Source organism: Globicephala melas, chromosome 4 (assembly GCF_963455315.2).
Source record: "Globicephala melas chromosome 4, mGloMel1.2, whole genome shotgun sequence".
Classification (NCBI taxonomy): Eukaryota; Metazoa; Chordata; class Mammalia; order Artiodactyla; family Delphinidae; genus Globicephala; species Globicephala melas.
Window position 1 is genome coordinate 95810850 of NC_083317.1, and position 18308 is coordinate 95829157.

General features: G+C 34.8%; 1 protein-coding gene across 2 annotated transcripts in view; it reads right to left on the reverse strand.

The window, feature by feature from the left end:
* Positions 1–18308, reverse strand: part of PRKCI (protein kinase C iota) — a 79754-nt gene that overhangs the window by 18219 nt on the left and 43227 nt on the right. For both annotated transcript variants that reach the window (XM_030863828.3, XM_060298425.1), the window contains 6 exons: positions 16684–16824; positions 14009–14063; positions 12878–12936; positions 3390–3566; positions 1583–1680; positions 742–828 (listed from right to left, as the gene is read on the reverse strand). In XM_030863828.3, coding sequence (XP_030719688.2) covers positions 742–828; positions 1583–1680; positions 3390–3566; positions 12878–12936; positions 14009–14063; positions 16684–16824 — 617 coding nt within the window. The remainder of the gene's footprint in view (positions 1–741; positions 829–1582; positions 1681–3389; positions 3567–12877; positions 12937–14008; positions 14064–16683; positions 16825–18308) is intronic.

The following is an 18308-nucleotide window of genomic DNA, read 5'->3' on the forward strand; positions in this document are numbered from 1 at the left end:
TTACATACATATACAAACTCACATGCTTCATTTTGGCATTACTCTCGTGAAGTGCAAAAGGGTAGAATTACTGCTAATTATGAGTAAAAAACAAAATAAAACATGGCACTCATGGATTAAACTTCTTATCCTTCCCCACCTAAGTCCTCCAACAATTTACAATCCTGTATAAGAATATCAGATTAAGGGCACTAAACAAATAAATGATATTTAATACTCTTTTCTCTTATTAATCAACATGTATGGGATCAGAGGGGGGGAAGCCAAAGCCAGAACAATTCAGAAATTATAATTATGGAAGAACAGTCGATTACATAATAGGTTAAGAGGAATTGTTTTATTACCCTCAAGTATATATGAATAATAATCTTCTAATGAAAAACTGTCAGCAATCACTGCAAACTTGATAAGATTAATAAGTGTTTATAAATTCATTAATTATCTTAGTGGCTGATACTGAATAGAGAAAATATTTGAAAATAATTGAGTTTCGTAGACTAAAGGTTTCCGCTTTAACATTGTTTATACTTCTCAATTGCTTATAATTATATTATTATATATGTAATATGTATCACATTATAATATAATTTAACTGTTAGCTTAGCCTTTACATGACTTATAAAGAATTAGCTCGTATCAAAATAAATGATTTATCTACTGTTTCAACCACTGGCATATAAAAAGTCCCATAGCTCCTCCCACCAAACTTCAACACAAGCAAACAATAAACAAAAAACTTACCTGGCATGTTCTTCAGGAAGTTTTCTTTGTCGCTGCATATGGAACATTAGATCTCCTCCATTAACATACTCTATGACAAAGAACAATCTAAAAAACAGAAGAGAACACATGAAACCAAGATCCAAAATAAGGTGGTGTAACTTTGCATTTTAAAACTATAGAGACCAGTCACAGCATAGAGAGCATTCTACATGATTCACCCTTAACAAAAATTCCAGGAATTTGGTGGAAACGAAGGGTGATTGGAGTAGAAAGCTGTTTAATCACAGAAGATACAAGAAAGTAAATCAGAAAGATAATTTGTAACCTGCTACTTCTATTCTAAAGTATTGGGTTGGCCAAAAAGTTCGTTTGGGTTTTTCCATAAGATCTTAACGAAAAGCCCGAATGAACTTTGTGGCCAAGCCAATAGTACCATTTGCAATCCAGAGCTCTCACTCCCACCCCAGTTTTAGAATGTGCAATGTGTAAGTCATTTTCAACTGTCACTTAAGGCAAAAGAAGTTAGAATCTATCCCCTTAATTAAACTCTAGGAACATTTAAGTCCTATAACTAGAATCTTGGTGATATTTAAAAGGTTGGATTTCTACTGCCATAATTAGGACCTGGCTATTTTTTTTTTTTTTTTTTGCCTAAAGCAGGTAATTTCCTAATGCTGATCCAGTGTCAAATTGATATCACTGGTTGGAGTATGAGTAGCAGGAAATTACAAGCATAGTACTGTTGTGTCTGTCTCCATGTGACTTCCACTTCAGGAATTACTGTAGAAAGGGGTTCTTATTGTGTAATATACCAAAATGTGTAAAACCCAGGTATCATTCCATTATCTTTCAATCTTACCTGCTTTCTGTCTGGAAGCAAGAATGCAGCCCAACAAGAAATGGGTGATTAGATGCCTGCTCAAAAACATGCTTCTCTGTCTGTACCCAGTCAATATCCTATTTTAAAATACAAAAGAAATCTATGTCAAACTGAAATGATATCATCAAAACTATGATAAATTTGTTCTTAGTAATTCTATTACCATAAATGCAATTATTAACTAACTAGGCTAAATATCAAAAGCATTGATAATCATGAAATAGTAATTTATATACAAAGAGAAAATACTACCAGTAAATCTTTCGATATTATGCAACACTCTAGAAAACTTTACAAAGCTCAAGTACTTGCCCTTGATAATAATATGGTTTGATTTTTATTTTTAAAAAATCTAATAATCCTCAGATAACTTTATTTATTTATCTGGCTGTGTTAGGTCTTCATTGCTGCACGCAGCCTTTCTCGAGTTGTGGTGAGCTGGGGCTACTCTTCGTTGTGGTGCACGGGCTTCTCATTGTTGTGGCTTCTCTTGTTGCAGAGCACGGGCTCTAGGCGTGCAGGCTTCAGGAGTTGTGGCGTGTGGGTTCAGTAGTTGTGGCTCAGTAACAGTCCATTGTATATATGTAACACATCTTCCTTATCCATTCATTTGCTGGTGGACATTTAGGCTGTTTCCATGTCTTGGCTATTGTGAATAGTGCTGCTATGAACATAGGGGTGCATGCATCTTTATGAATTACAGTTTTGTCCGGATATATGGCCAGGAGTGGGATTGCTGGGTCATGTGGCAATTCTATTTTTAGTTTTTTAAGGACCCTCCGTACTGTTCTCCATAGTGGCTGTATCAATTTACATTCCCACCAATAGTGCAAGAGGGTTCCCTTTTCTCCACATCCTCTCCAGCATTTGTTTGTAGATTTTCTGATGATGCCCATTCTAACTGGTGTGAGGTCATACTTTATTGTAGTTTTGATTTGCATTTGTCTAACAATTAGTGATGTTGAGCAGCTTTTCATGTGCCTCTTGGCCATCTGTATGTCTTCTTTGGAGAAATGTCTATTTAGGTCTTCTGCCCATTTTTGGATTGAGTTGCTTGTTTTTTTAATATTGAGCTGCATGAGCTGTATATATATTTTGGAGATTAATCCTTTGTCCATTAATTCATTTGCAAATATTTTTCTCCCGTTCTGAGGGTTGTCTTTTCTTCTTGTTTGTAGTTTCCTTTGCTGTGCAAAAGCTTTTAAGTTTCATTAGGTCCCATTTGTTTATTTTTGTTTTTATTTCCATTGCTCTAGGAGGTGGGTCAAAAAAGATCTTGCTGTGATTTATGTCAAAGAGTGTTCTTCCTATGTTTCCTCTCTGAAACAACCATTATTAACACTTAACTTCTACAAACTTACAATTAGTTATATTAACAATAAATGTGATAAATACTCAAAACTAATTATTTTATTCCATGTAACCGTTATCTATGCTCTTGAGGTTATTTACAACTGTTACATGTGTACGTAGTTGTGGCTCACAGGCTCCAGAGTGCAGGCTCAGTAGTTGTGGTGCATGGCCTTAGTTGCTCCGCAGGATATGGGATCCTCTCAGACCAGGGATCGAACCCATGTCCCCTGCACTGGCAGGCGGATTCTTAACCACTGCGCCACCAGGGAAGTCCCCATCAGATAACTTTAAATATACCTTAAATAATCTGTTTGAAGCATGTATTTAGAAAAGTAGGCTGAAATAATAAGCATAAACATTGAGGTTTTTTTCTGAAATAGTACACTTAAGCCAACTTAACAGTTTAGAGGTAATAAAACATCATAGTGCTCACCTCATCATCATTGACAAGCTCCTTTTTCACAACTTTCATTGCATAAATACGATCTGTTTTTTTTAATCGCACCAGTAGTACTTTGGCATAACTTCCTCTTCCTATTACCCGGAGCAAATCAAAATCCTGAAGACCTAAACTGGATGAAGCTTTGCCACTTTCCCTGGTGTTCATTGCCTGTTGAGAACATTTATACCAAACAGTTAAACCTGAAGTATTTTGCATAACACAATATACTTCTAACACCTAGTTATACCTATAAGATTTTTAAATATTTTCTGATTTAAGTTCTTAGTTTCTTACATCATTCCAAATGATATAATCTAACTACTCAAGAGGTAGGATGAATTCATGAGTTGAGGTCAGAGGGGTGGTGTTAGGAAAGGAGAAGGAGTTGCAATCTGAGAAACATCAAAGGATGTCTTGGAATCTGATAACTTTTGGGTATGGAGGCAGTGGAGACACATGAATAAAAAAATGACACTAACTTCGGTGACTGGGACTCTGAAGGTGCCACTGCTAGAAAAATGAAGTGTGAGCACATGGTAAGATTGATAGAGTTGATGAGATAATGAGCTCGATTTTCATACTGAAATTAGAAGTTACAATGGGACATCAAGATGAAAGAGTCTGCCAGAAGCTTAATGTATGAAATCTGAGTTAAGCTACAGGCAGAAAACAAGCATGAGGCAGTTCAGCTAATGTAAAACATTCTTTTCTATACAATACCAAGACTCCTGTGGAATGACAAAGTCAGCCCTGTAATTCATTCACAAGTAGAAACTTAGGCTTCTGGAAATTTATAAAGAAGACTAAAGATAATCTTTTATTAGATGCCTGCAAAATTCCCAGCATACAACCAACAGATATACTCATGAGAATTAAGTACGAATTTTCTGAAGTGAAGAGTATCAGCAAAAGCAAGGAGCAAATTTTCAGAAAGATAAACTAGTAAGCACAAAACAGGAAAGAAAAAAGTATTATGAAAATTGAAGGAGGATGATTATCCAAAACAAAATTTAGAAATAATAATTTGACTTGGTAATAAGAATAAATATAAAGGAGTGAAAGAAACCAGATTAGGGCAGATTAAGAAAGCAGAAAATGGTAAAAAGATAAAGCAATGTATAGACTTTAAATATGGTTAACTGGAAGCTATAAAAGAGAATCAAATGGAATGAAAGCACAGTTCCTTCACATAAACAATAATAAGGCTGAATGAAATGACAGAAGCCAGAAGACAGTGGAATGTCACCTTTTAAATGGCTTACCCCCTCCCTCCCTTGCTTATCTACAATCCTACAGCCTGTAAAAATAGCCTTCAAAATGAAAATGAAATAAATACATTTTCAGACAAACAAAAACTAAGGAAATCCGTCACTAGTTGGTTCTCACTCAAGGAAATATTGAGTTCTTCAAGAAGAAGAAAGATGATCTCATATGGAAGGCAGACACACAGGAACAAAAGCAGAACAAAAAGAATAAAATGTGGATAAACCTAAATAAGGATTGACTGTTCAAAAACACTAACACACACATACAGAATTTTAAAATATGACAAAAATAGCAATAAAGACAGGAAGGGAGCATGAGTGAATTTAAAGTGTTCTAAGGTCCTTGCATATCTTGGAAAATGGTAAAAAGTATTATTAATAATTTGTATTGAATTTAAATAAGTTAAGGGTATAAGATGCAATCTCTAGAACAACCAGTAATAAAAAAGCAAAAGAATGCGAAACAAGCTAAAAGAGGTGAGGAAAAAAAAAAAAAAATTAACCCAAAAGAAGGCTAGAAAAGTAACATAAACAGATGATACAGAAAACATAGTAAATTGGTAGATTTAAATACAAATAAGTTGTTAGTTTAAATATACTTATATTAAATGTAACAATACATAAATATTAAAACACACTAAATACTACAGCTAAGGACTATCAAACCAGAGGGGGAAGTCCAATTCTATGACGTTAATAAGATATATATGTGTACAGAAATGTTCAAAGTAAAAGGGTAAGAAACTATATACCATGTAATCACTAACCAAAAGAGAGCTGTAGCTAAATTACCATGAGACAAAGTAGCTGTAGCCAACTGTGGTAGGCTGACTTCTACGAGGACCCCAGTGATCCCCACCTCCTAGTATTCATGCCCTTGTGTAATCCCCTCGAGTATAGGCTGGACCTAATGACTAGCTTCTGATGAAAAAAATATGGCAAAAATGAAGGGACGGCACTTCTGAGACTAGGTTACAAAAGACTGTGAGGTCTGTTTTGCTGGCATTCAATCTCTGGATCTTATTGCTTGCTTGCTCTGATGAAGCAAACTACCTTGCTGTGAGCTGCCCTATGGAGAGGCCACATGTCAAGGAAGTGAATCCTGCCAACAATGAGGTGAGTAAGTATGGAAGCAGTTTCTTCCTCAGTTGAGCCTTGAGACGACAGCAGTCTTTGCCAGTACACTGACTGCAGCCTCTAAGGGACTCTGAGACAAGAACCTGGATTCCTGACCCACAGAAATTATGACATAGTAAATTTTGTTGTTTTAAGCCACTATATTTTAAGGTAATTTGTTACACAGCAATTACTTAACATAAGGACTTTAGGCAAGGAAGCATTACTACAAATAGAGAGGGGTATTTCTGAAAAAGCATTAATCCAATGTAAGATACTATGATTCTAAATCTACATGTATTCAATAACATAACCTCAAAATATGTAAAGCAAAAACTAACAAAACTAAAAGGGACAGGTAAATTCTAAATGAAAACTGTAGGGAAAGAACATGCAGTCAGTGAGGTAACAGAAGACTGAATAACACTGTTACTACTCTTGACTTAATTGATCTGTATAGAATACTTCACCCAACAACTACAGAATATATTATATTCAAAAATACATATGGAACATTCACCAATGCCTGCGTGCTTGGTCTTCAATCAAGTTTCAAAAAAGTTCAAAAGACTGAAATCACACAGAATAGAATACATTCTCTGACGTGCAGCAGAATTAAGCTACTCAATACAATAATAAAAAAAATTCCCACATATTTGAAAATGAATTAGTATATCAATACTTTTAAATAATACATGGATCAAAGAAGAAATCATAATACAGATTAAGATATATTTAAAAGTGAATGACACAGATGGCCGGTAGGCAAATGAAAAGATGCTCAACACCACTAATTATTAGAGAGATGCAAATCAAAACCACAATGAAATACCACCTCACACCAGTCAGAATGGCCATCACTAAAAAGTCTACAAATAACAAATGCTGGAGAGGGTGTGGAGAAAAGGGAACCATCCTACACTGTTGGTGGGAATGTAAGTTGGTACAGCCACTATGGAAAACAGTATGGAGGTTCCTTAAAAAGTAAAAATAGAACTACCATATGATCCAGCAATCCCACTACTGGGCATATACCCTGAGAGAACCATAATTCAAAGAGTCACGTACCACAACGTTCATTGCAGCACTATTTACAATAACCAGGACATGGAAGCCACCTAAGTGTCCATCAACAGATGAATGAATAAAGAAGATGTGGTACATATATACCATGGAATACTACCAGCCATAAAAAAAAAGAGAATGAAATAATGCCATTTGCAGCAACATGGATACAACTAGAGATTATCATACTAAGTCAGAAAGAGAAAGACAAATTCCATATGATATCACTTATTTGTGGAATCTAAAATATGGCATAAATGAACCTATCTACAAAACAGAAACAGACTCATAGACATAGAGAACAGATTTGTGGTTGCCAGGGGCAGGAGGGGGGTGGGGGAGGGATGGACTAGGAATTTGGGATTAGCAGATGCAAACTATTACATTTAGAATGGATAAACAACAAGGTCCTAATGTATAGCACAGGGAACTATATTCAGTATCCTGTGATAAACCATAATGGAAAAGAATATTAAAAAAAGAATGTATTAAAAAAAAGTGAATGACAAAAAAGCATAAGGAAATAATGAGAAGAGAAATCAATGCAATAGAATAGGATATAAGCATTCAACAAAGAGCCAAAAGTTAGTTCTTTGAAAAGACTAATAAATTGACATCCCCTGGGCAAAACTGATGAAGAAAAAGGGAATGCACAGTAACTTTTTATCAGGAGTAAAAAAGGATATCATTTCATATTCTCAGCAATTAACAACTTTGTGTCAATAAATTTGAAAATTTAGGTTAGACAAATTCCAAGGAATAGCACAAGAGGAAACAGAGAAGCTAAATTGCCCTAGATCTATTCAGAAATAGAACCTAGAATCAAATCCTTCCCATGAAACAAACAAACAAAAAAAACAAACCAAAAAAACCCTCCAGGCCCAGAGTGCTTTTCTGGTGAATTCTTCCAAAAATGTAAGAAAGAAATAATGTCTATCTTATAAGAATTCTCCTCGGGAATAGGAAAAATTCCAAAATCATTTTATGAGCCCAGTATTATTTTGATACCAAAACTTCACAATCCAATACAAAAAGGGAAAATTACAGGTCAATGATTCTTGTTAATAATTTTTTCAAAAACCTAAAATAAATGTTGGCGAATCAGATCTACCAATATACAAAGAGAATTATACATCATGACACAGGGAGTTTATTCCAGAAATGAAAAACAGGCTTAACATTTGAAATTTACTGAAATTGGGCTTCCCTGGTGGTGCAGTGGTTAAGAATCCACCTGCCAACGTAGGAGATACGGGTTCGAGCCCTGGTCGGGGAAGATCCCACATGCCGCGGAGCAACTAAGCCCATGCACCACAACTACTGAAGCCTGCGCACCTAGAGCCCATGCTCCGCAATAAGAGAAGCCACTGCAATGAGAAGCCCACGCACAGCAACGAAGAGTAGCCCCCGCCTGCGGCAACCAGAGAAAGCCCGTGTGCAGCAACAAAGACCCAACACAGCCAAAATAAATAAATAAATAACTAAATTTAAATTTAAAAAAAGAAAGAAATTTACTGAAATTTATACATGATCAACCCCACAAATACCATAAAATGTTGCTGATATAATTCAACATCTTTTCAAGATGAAAACAAAAATCTTAGCCAACTAGGAATAGAGACAAACTCCCTCATTCTGATAAGGGTATCTATAGAATAAAAACCTAGAGCAAACATCAAACTTAATGATAAGATATTGGAAGATTTCTGTCTGAGATGTGGAACAAGACAATAATATCTGATTGTTACTTCTTTTCAACATCATGTTGGCCATTTATAGAGGTCCTTGCTAACTCAATAAGGTAAGAAAACTGAAAAAAATCTATAAGATTGGAAAAGGAAGAAATGAAACTGTTATTCATAAGATGATCATATATGTAGAAAATCTAAGAGTATCTTTAGATAGCTATTAGAATTAATAAGTGAATTTAGCAAGATCTCAGGATACAAGGCAATTTAGGAAAAAAACCTTATTTCCATATAACAATATTAAATAGACAATTAAAGTTTAAAACAATACCATTTACCGCCAATATCTCTAGTGCAAGAACTTTGAAAACTATAAAACACTGACAGAAATGAAAGAAGACCTAAGTCAATGGAAGAAGGTGTCATGTTCATGGATCGAGGACTTAATATTGTAGATATCACTGTTCCTGAAATTGATCAACAGGTTTGGTTTATTTCCTTGATTCTATGGAAACTAGTGAGCTAATTCTAAAATTTACATGGAAATTCAAAAAGCTAGTAAGAGTAGCCAAGAACAAATTCCCAGAACAAAGTAGAACTTTACTAGATATAAAAGACTTATTATAAACCTATAATAATAATGACAGTATATCAGCATAAGAATAAATAAATGATGGAAAATAAAAAGGAATCCAGAAATAGACCATGTAATAATGGGCATATAATTGATGAAAAGATACCTCTGCAGAATAATGGAGGAAAGTATAGTCTTTTCAATGTCTTCAATAATCTTGGATAAGACAGAGATTTCTTAAACAGGCCCCAAAATCTCTATCCAAAAAAGAACAGACAGATGTAGACAGCCTTCAGAATGGGAGAAAATATTTGCAAAGGAAGCAACTGACAAAGGATTAACCTCCAAAATATACAAGCAGCTCATGCAGCTCAGTATCAATAAAACAAACAACCCAATCCAAAAATGGGCAGAAGACCTAAATAGACATTTCTCCAAAGAAGATATACAGACTGCCAACAAACACATGAAAGAATGCTCAACTTCATTAATCATTAGAGAAATGCAAATCAAAACTACAATGAGGTATCACCTCACACCAGTCAGAATGGCCATCATCAAAAAATCTGCAAACAATAAATGTTGGAGAGGGCGTGGAGAAAAGGGAACTCTCTTGCACTATTGGTGGGAATGTAAACTGATAGAGCCACTATGGAGAACAGTATGGAGGTTCCTTAAAAAACTAAAAATAGAATTACCATATGACCCAGCAATCCCACTACTGGGCATATACCCTGAGAAAACCATAATTCAAAAAGAGTCATGGGGGGGCTTCCCTGGTGGCGCAGTGGTTGAGAGTCCGCCTGCCGATGCAGGGGACACGGGTTCATGCCCTGGTCCGGGAAGATCCCACATGCTGCAGAGCGGCTAGGCCTGTGAGCCATGGCCGCTGAGCCTGCGCGTCCAGAGCCTGTGCTCCGCAACAGGAGAGGCCACAACAGTGAGAGGCCCGCGTACAGCAAAAAAAAAAAAAAAAAAGAGTCATGTTCTACAATGTTCATTGCAGTACTCTTTATAATAGCCAGGACATGGAAGCAACCTAAGTGTCCAGCAACAGATGAATGGATAAAGAAGATGTGGCACATATATACAATGGAATATTATTCAACCATAAAAAGAAATGAAATTGAGTTATTTGTAGTGAGTTGAATGGACCTAGAGTCTGTCATACAGAGTAAAGTAAGTCAGAAAGAGAAAAACAAATACCGTATGCTAACACATATATATGGAATCTAAAAAAAAATGGTTCTGATGAACCTAGGAGCAGGACAGGAATAAAGACGCAGATGTAGAGAATGGACTTGACGACTCGGGGAGGGGGAAAGGTAAGCTGGGACGAAGTGAGAGAGTAGCATCGACATATAGACACTACCAAATGTAAAACAGATAGCTGATCAGCCCGGTGCTTTGTGACCACCTAGAGGGATGTGATAGGGAGGGTGGGCGGGAGATGCAAGAGGAAGAGGATATGGGGATATATGTATGCATATAGCTGAATCATTTTGTTACACAGCAGAAACTAACATAACATTGTAAAGCAATTATACTCCAATAAAGATGTTAAAAAGAAAAAAATCAAGAACATCTGTTCATCAATGATACCATTATCAGAGTGAAAATACAAGCTATTGAGTGGCAGAATCTATTTGCAATATATAACTGATGAAAGCTTAATGTTAAGAATATACCAAAAACTCCTACAAATCGTTACAACAAAGGCAGACCACTCACTTTTTTTTAAAGAGATATAAACAGACACTTAACTGAAAATTATATCCAAATGGTCAATAAATACATGAAAAGGTACGCAGCAGGGAAATGCACATAAAAACTACAACATTCAACAGGTTGGCTAAAATTTAAAAGACACACTATACAACGTGTTGATAAGGATGTGGAGCAAATCATACTCTCACACATTGCTGGTGAAAGTATAAACTGATACAAGTACTTTGGGAAACTGCTTGGCATTACTTACTAATGTACACAAGACTCAGGAATTCCACTCCTAGTTATGTACCTAACAGAAATGCTTAAATATGTGCACCAAACTACATGTACAAGAATGTTCATAGCAGCATATCATAATAATCCCAATCCAGGGGGGAAGTCAACAGAATAGATGAATTGAAACAACAGTGAAAATAAATGATATACTGCTATATAAAACACGGCTGAACCTCACAAACACAATATTGAACAAAAGAAGCCAGACACAAAAGATACTGTGTGACTCCATTTATAAAAAGCTTGGGGAAAAGAGCAGAACTAATCTGTGGTGTTAAGACTGTGGTTACTTGAAGGGAGGAGGGAATGTCAGTGACTTGGAGAAGGTACAAGATGGGCCCCTGGGATGTGTAGTAGGTCCTATTTATTCATCTGTGTGGTCATTATGTAGTGTCCACCCTGTGAAAATTGACCCAGATAGATACTCATGATTTGTGCACTTTGCTCTATATACTCATGATTATGTACTCATGACTTGTGCACTTTGCTCTATACTATTCTTCAATTTTTAAATGTATTAAAAGTCTTGAAAATAAAACCAAATGAGTCTTTGGTAAACAACCAAACCAATAAATAATATTTAAGGCAATGAGAAATTCCCAAAAGAACAAAAAGCTATAAAATAACATCAAGGATCAAACAAAAGGAAACTTTACTAACTCATCGTGCCAGAAGAACAGAGAATTTGTTCCTTATTATTAAGAATTTCCTCCTTTGGATGACTCATTGTCAACCAATGAACAAAATATGAAAGATGTGGTTACACTTGCAGGACAGATTATGAATGTTAATAACCTTGGCAGCATAAAAGTAAATATGTAGCTAAAAGAGGAAAGCTGGAAGAAAGAGAAAGGATGGCTAAAGGAGAGTCAAGGTATTGACTAAATTGATGGAATAAGAAACTGAGATAGGAGATTAAATAGGTAACCAACAGATGTGCTTCAAAACACTACAGGAGTGAGGCAAGCTGGTAGACAAAACACGTACAGACAATTGTTTTAACTGGGTAATGGACACAGGAGCTTGGAATAGTATTGTTTACTTTTATTGATGTTTGAAATTTTCTGTAATAAAAAGGTTACACAGAGTAAAACATGATACACCTATCAAACATTGGAAAGAGAAGAGAAAAGCGGGGGAGCCGGGGGGGGGGGGCAGGGTAGTGTACTAGTTTAAACCTTTCATGGTTAGAAATATATAAAGTTGAAAAATTGAAAAAGAGAGGTATAAACAATGTGGACACAACTAGAAATGATTAAAAGGGGTTGCCTCTCAGAAGTCAAAGTGGGAGTGGAAGGTGTGAGGCATGATAAATCTTTTTTACCATAAGCTTTTTTCAAAAAATTGGTTATCGTTTTAATTAAACTGTTTTAAAAGCTGATAAAATGTTTAATAGTCAAAAAAGATGGGCAGTTAAGATGCTTAATCATTTATATTTTAAATAAACAATTAGCCCATAAAATGGAAGGATCTATATTTTAAACAATACTACCAAGTATTCTAAATGCCATTCTTAAATGCAGTATAATTTTTAGATTATGCTATCTTAAAATGAATATGTTATCTCATCAGATTCTTTCTTAATTTAAATGATTTTAGCAATTTACTTATTGAATTAACTCAGAATAAAACTCTAGAATCACTAAAAATCATCCCTACAAAATTATGGTCTAAAATTTAAGCAAGTCAATTTGTCATATTTTTAAACTGTCACATTAAAAAGCTGATGACATAATGTACCTTAAGACTAATTAATTATCTTACCTCCTTTTCTTCACCAACTTGGTCCAAACTCTCATGACTTGAAGGATTATATGGAATTACTAAAAAACCAATCCCAAACATTAAAAAAAAAAGAGAGAGAGAAACATAGTATACATTAACTGAGTTACACTTAAAATTTTCTCTTGATTTGATTTTTCTTAATTTTTATTTCTGAATAAGTGTTCATCATTTAAAATTGAGTATCTGTCCTACTAATAACAAATTATACATAAATACCAGTTAAATTCTAATCTTTAATGAGGGTAAAGAGAGGAGGAACCAATCAATAGCCAAGTACTGATTTTAACAAATACTTTTGCTATTTAAAAAAATATTTCTCTTCTTTACAAATTAATCAATTCCTTCCAAAAGGGTGACTCTATAAACCCTACTTAATTATATTAGTATGATTGAGGCATAGTGATAGAGGGTCTCTAGTGTGGACTCAGTTGGACTCCAGGCTTCTATTCCTTAAAGCTACCTGGGTAAAAAAAAAAAAAAAAAAAAAAAAGCCTACATTTCATACAACCAGCTTCTTCCATGAACAAGATACTACATTCTGTCCTTCCAGAAAAACTCCCTTGTTTTCTTTTTCTTGATTCTTCCCAGATCAGGCTGCTCTGTCCCATTTAATTGCTCTCCAAATTTCCCACAGACATATTTAAGGTTTTGTATCTACTAGACATTTGGGTTTTTTTTAGACATTTGAACTCACACGATCTTTTCTGAATTGTCTATACAGCATCTCTGTATATTTTACATCATTTCTTCATCTCATAATAGAGTTTTTAATAAAAACAGGTCACTTGAATATAGTTAATACGGTCCACAAAATCAGTATATGTTTTCATTATGGAAAAAAAGTAGGTTTGCTGAATATAAAGGGGTCTCAAAAGAAATTTATCTGAATAAAAGAAAATAGCCATCTGTTGTAGTTTACATAGTTGTCTTTTTAAAATGCCAAACATATGTTAACTACTGTGACTGATGTTAACACCACAAAATATGGTTACCTAGCTTTTATTTGGGAAGAATATAAATGTCTTTAAATTTAGGTATAAGAGTCATATAAAGAAGTCTTTAAATGACACTTTGTCAGTGAGCAATGGTTTGTGCCAGTGTCATTCTTACCTGTCTGTGCATGGTCTGAGTGCATGGATGACTGGTCCATGGGCATCATTGGTTCCTACAAATCATTTCCAAAGATACAGTAACTTAGTGCATTCTTTTTACATCCCAATACCTCTATAAATCCAGAAACAACATCATTTCAATGAGACACAGCATATTAAAATTTAAATTTGAAAGAATATAACTTAATAAGTGAGAATTACATTACTATATATAATTTATTTTCAATTTTATTATATGTGAAACCATACAACATTCCTATGAATGACGTAATGTTATCACATTTTACAGATCACAGAAAAAACACAAAACGAATTTCAGACTATCAATTAGAAATTAAATTGAACTCCTACATACTCTGATTTATTTCTCCTCTATACCACCTATTCCTCCTTTGAGCTCCACATACTCACTTTAAGTCTTTGGCAAAAGGAGTCTTAGTATAGAGTTACTTAGCTGATGTCCAGAAATAGACTTCAAGATGTCTATAAACTTCTTGAAATTATATGTAAAATTTTATGGGTTTCCCATTTTTCTGAAGATTCTCAAAGGGGTCAGTGACCCAAAAATGGAAAAGAAATACATCCAAGAAACTAACTGCCAATAACCTCAGGAACAATGCTAATTCAAACCAAAATCTTACTTATTCGTTAATTTTGGACCAACGTTTAATGAATACCCGCAAGAAAGAGTAAATCTGAGAAGCAGCATTAGTTATAAAGTTATACTTTTAAGGCTGCCTTAAAAATAAGCTCATGGGTTTTTCAATGTGTTTAGCACCATCCTAAAATATCAATATAATCACTAACACGGCCCTCTTTCCTTCTACATTTATGAACTCACACAAGTCATTCCATTGCCTAAGAATACTCAAGAATATCAACAGTAACCTGGATAAATTATGTTCACAATTTTTGGCCTTCTGCTTTTCCTTAAAATTGGCTTTTTACCTCCCTAACTATAAACCCATTTGTAAACTTACATGAACTGGCTAAATAATTCTACTACCAGCAAGCCACCAGTAATAACCTACTTCCACAATGTCCAAAGAAGGTACTACGAATAAACATGGTATAATCATTCTAAAAGATAACTTAGAAAGACGAACCCAGATCTTTTTAAAAACACATATCCTTTAAACCAGTAATTCTACTTCTGAATCCTTAAGGAAATAATAAGATTTATTTACCAGGAAGTTCATTATGATTTTCCTCATAGGAAAATTTAGAAAACAACTCAAATGTTCAATCATGGGGAACAGATTAAATATATTATGGTATAGACACATAAAATACTTTGCTAAAAATGATGAAGATATAGATAGATATAGAAAGATGACCAAAATCTATTGTTCAGTGAGAAAAATGGGTTAGAAAATAGTACAAATATGACCTCACTTTTGTTAAAAAGTATGTAAAAGAACGACACATAACCAAACATTGTATGCTTTCTGATGGATAAACACACCACCTTCTATGAAACAGTCTCAAAACAACCCACAAAAAAACAAAAACCAGAATCTAATCAAACCTCTACATTCAGCTATAATATACAGAAAATACAGAGGACAGGGGAACATTTTAAACATAACCATGGAGAAGCAAAGAGAAAAATTCTGGATCACTTTAAATGACAACACAGTTTCTTCTATAATTAAATTGTAAGGGAAAAAAGAGAGAGAGATGAAGAATCAGTAAATTAAAAAATATCTAAGACATATCAATCAACTGTAAATATGGGCAATCAATTGCAAATATGAACTTCATTTAAATCCTGACTCATCACAATGAAAATTATGAAAACAAAATTATAACATTTATGTGAAAACTGAAATTTTGAACATTGCCTTGATGGATATTTGATATAAGGAACTTATTTTTTAGCTACTTTTAAAAAACAGTCCTTATCTTTTAGAGGTACATACTGAAATACATCTGGAATTTGTTTCAAAACAATATAGGATGAGGGCAGGTTAAATGGGTGGGGTATAGATGAAACGAGATTGGTCGTGAGGTGATAACTGTTGGAGCTGGATGACTGGTATTTGGAAGTTCATTATACTCTATAGAAAAATTTTAAATGTTTATGCATACAAATTTGCATACTTCTGGAAGAATATACACTAAATGACAATTATCTTTAGATGGTAGATTTCATGGGGGTTTTTGTTTAATTTTTCTTTATTCATTTTTATTCTCTATTTTTTCTATAATGAACTTGTTTTAATTTCATATTTAAAATAGAAAGTGAAAAATAAAAATTTTAAATGCAACAACTCACCAGTAATCTCACACTTTACAGAGCAAACATGAAGACTCTGACTCTTCTCACCTGATCTGTTTAGTATAGATGCTAGAATAATGGGAGCTATAAACTAAAGAGTTTAGCTTAAAGAAGAGAAAAATATCTTTTAAATGGTTCTCCTTACATTTTCCTAATTTAGACCAAATCATTTTGTAGCAGGTCAAACAAAGAAGTTAACCATATCCTACAAACAAATTTGTAATAACAATTCCAAAATTCACATGATAACTGGACTCCTAAAGTATTCCTACCCACATTCTGTAACAACACTGTTGAGCTGTGATTCCTAAACACCCCCCTATTTTAGCCTTCTGTTCTAGCAGTGTTATCAAAAATGCTCTATAAAAAAAAATTAGACAACAGTGTCTTACCGGTGGCAAAGAATGCCTCCCACATTCAATTGTTACAAGTTTGTGGCACTTCTTATGAACCAGGAGTTTGCAGTTGATGCACTTATATCCCTGACGTCCAAGCCCCCATATTCGGTCAGTGCAGATGGCACAATGAGCACGCTGGAGAAAGTAATTCAACAGTATTTTATTAACAAAAAAAAGGTCATAATCATTTCCCAACAGTTTGCTCATAAAATAGTGAAAGTAAGTGGCCTTCTTCTCTAACTCAATTCCCTTCATCATACATAACTTTTCCAAAGCTATGATGGTCATGGGAAAATAAACAGAAAGGAGAGCTTGTTTTAAAGAGACTGAAATTTGCAACCATGTTGTTTCCTAAGTCCACGAATTTTCAGTCTTCACCTAATTAAGTTCAGAGTAATGACAATAGGAAAAGTGAATTAAACTTGAAAAACACATAGCAGAAAAAGCTGTGCAAGGACTCCCAAGCAAACATAAACCTATCAGTCTGTTCAGAGGTCAAACCGAAGCCCTGCTCTCTTTTTTTTAAATTAATTTTTATTGGAGTATAGTTGCTTTACAATGTTGTGTTAGTTTCTACTGTACAGCAAAATGAATCAGCTATGCATATACATTCTTCCCCTCTTTCTTGGATTTCCTTCCCATTTAGGTCACCACTGCTCTCCCTTTTTTTTTTTTTTTTTTTTTGCGTTACGCGGGCCTCTCACTGTTGTGGCCTCTCCCGTTGCGGAGCACAGGCTCCGGACGCGCAGGCTCAGCGGCCATGACTCACGGGCCCAGCCGCTCTGCAGCATGTGGGATCTTTACGGACCGGGATACGAACCCGCAGTCCCCTACATTGGCAGGCAGACTCTCAACCACTGCGCCACCAGGGAAGCCACACCACTGCTCTCTTAAAGAGCAACGCCTAAAGTGACTTCTCACTTCAAAGCTTTTTAAATATCAGTGCTACTGGGAACAGGAATTTGGGAACCTCGGGTGGTAGCTTCTATTACATTAAGAATTGAGAACACGGCGCGAGTTCTAGAATGGAAATGGATAACTGTAGTTAACAACAGTAGTTAAAAACATGGAATTCTGGAGACAGACTGATCTCCAACCTTGGCTCTGCCACTTACTAGCCGTGTCATCTTGGGCAAGTTATCTAACCATCCTGCACCTCAGTTTCTTCATCTATAAAATGGAAATATATAGTACCTCTCTCACAAGGTTGTTGCAGGGATTAAATGAGTCACTATATGGCAAGCATTCAGAAAAGTGCCTGGTACATACTAAAAGCTAGATAAATGACTGCAATTCTAATTTTCTAAAACAGGGAAAACTAAAAAAAATTTACAACAGTAAATGGTTTGCAAAATAAACCTTACTTATTTTCTGGCTGTCTTGAATTATACTAAAAAAAAATCCAACTTTCTTACAGCTAGGGTAACCATATAACTAATCATCCAAGCTGGAACATTTTTATGAGTCAAAGGAGATGCTATTAAAAATTACCTCAAGATAACAGATGTACTACCCCTGGCAAACTGGGAATTTTAGGTCATCCTACTTACTCCTTTAGAAAGGAATAACAGTAGAGAGGAAAAACCCAGATTTCTCAAATTATCAATATTCAGCAAACT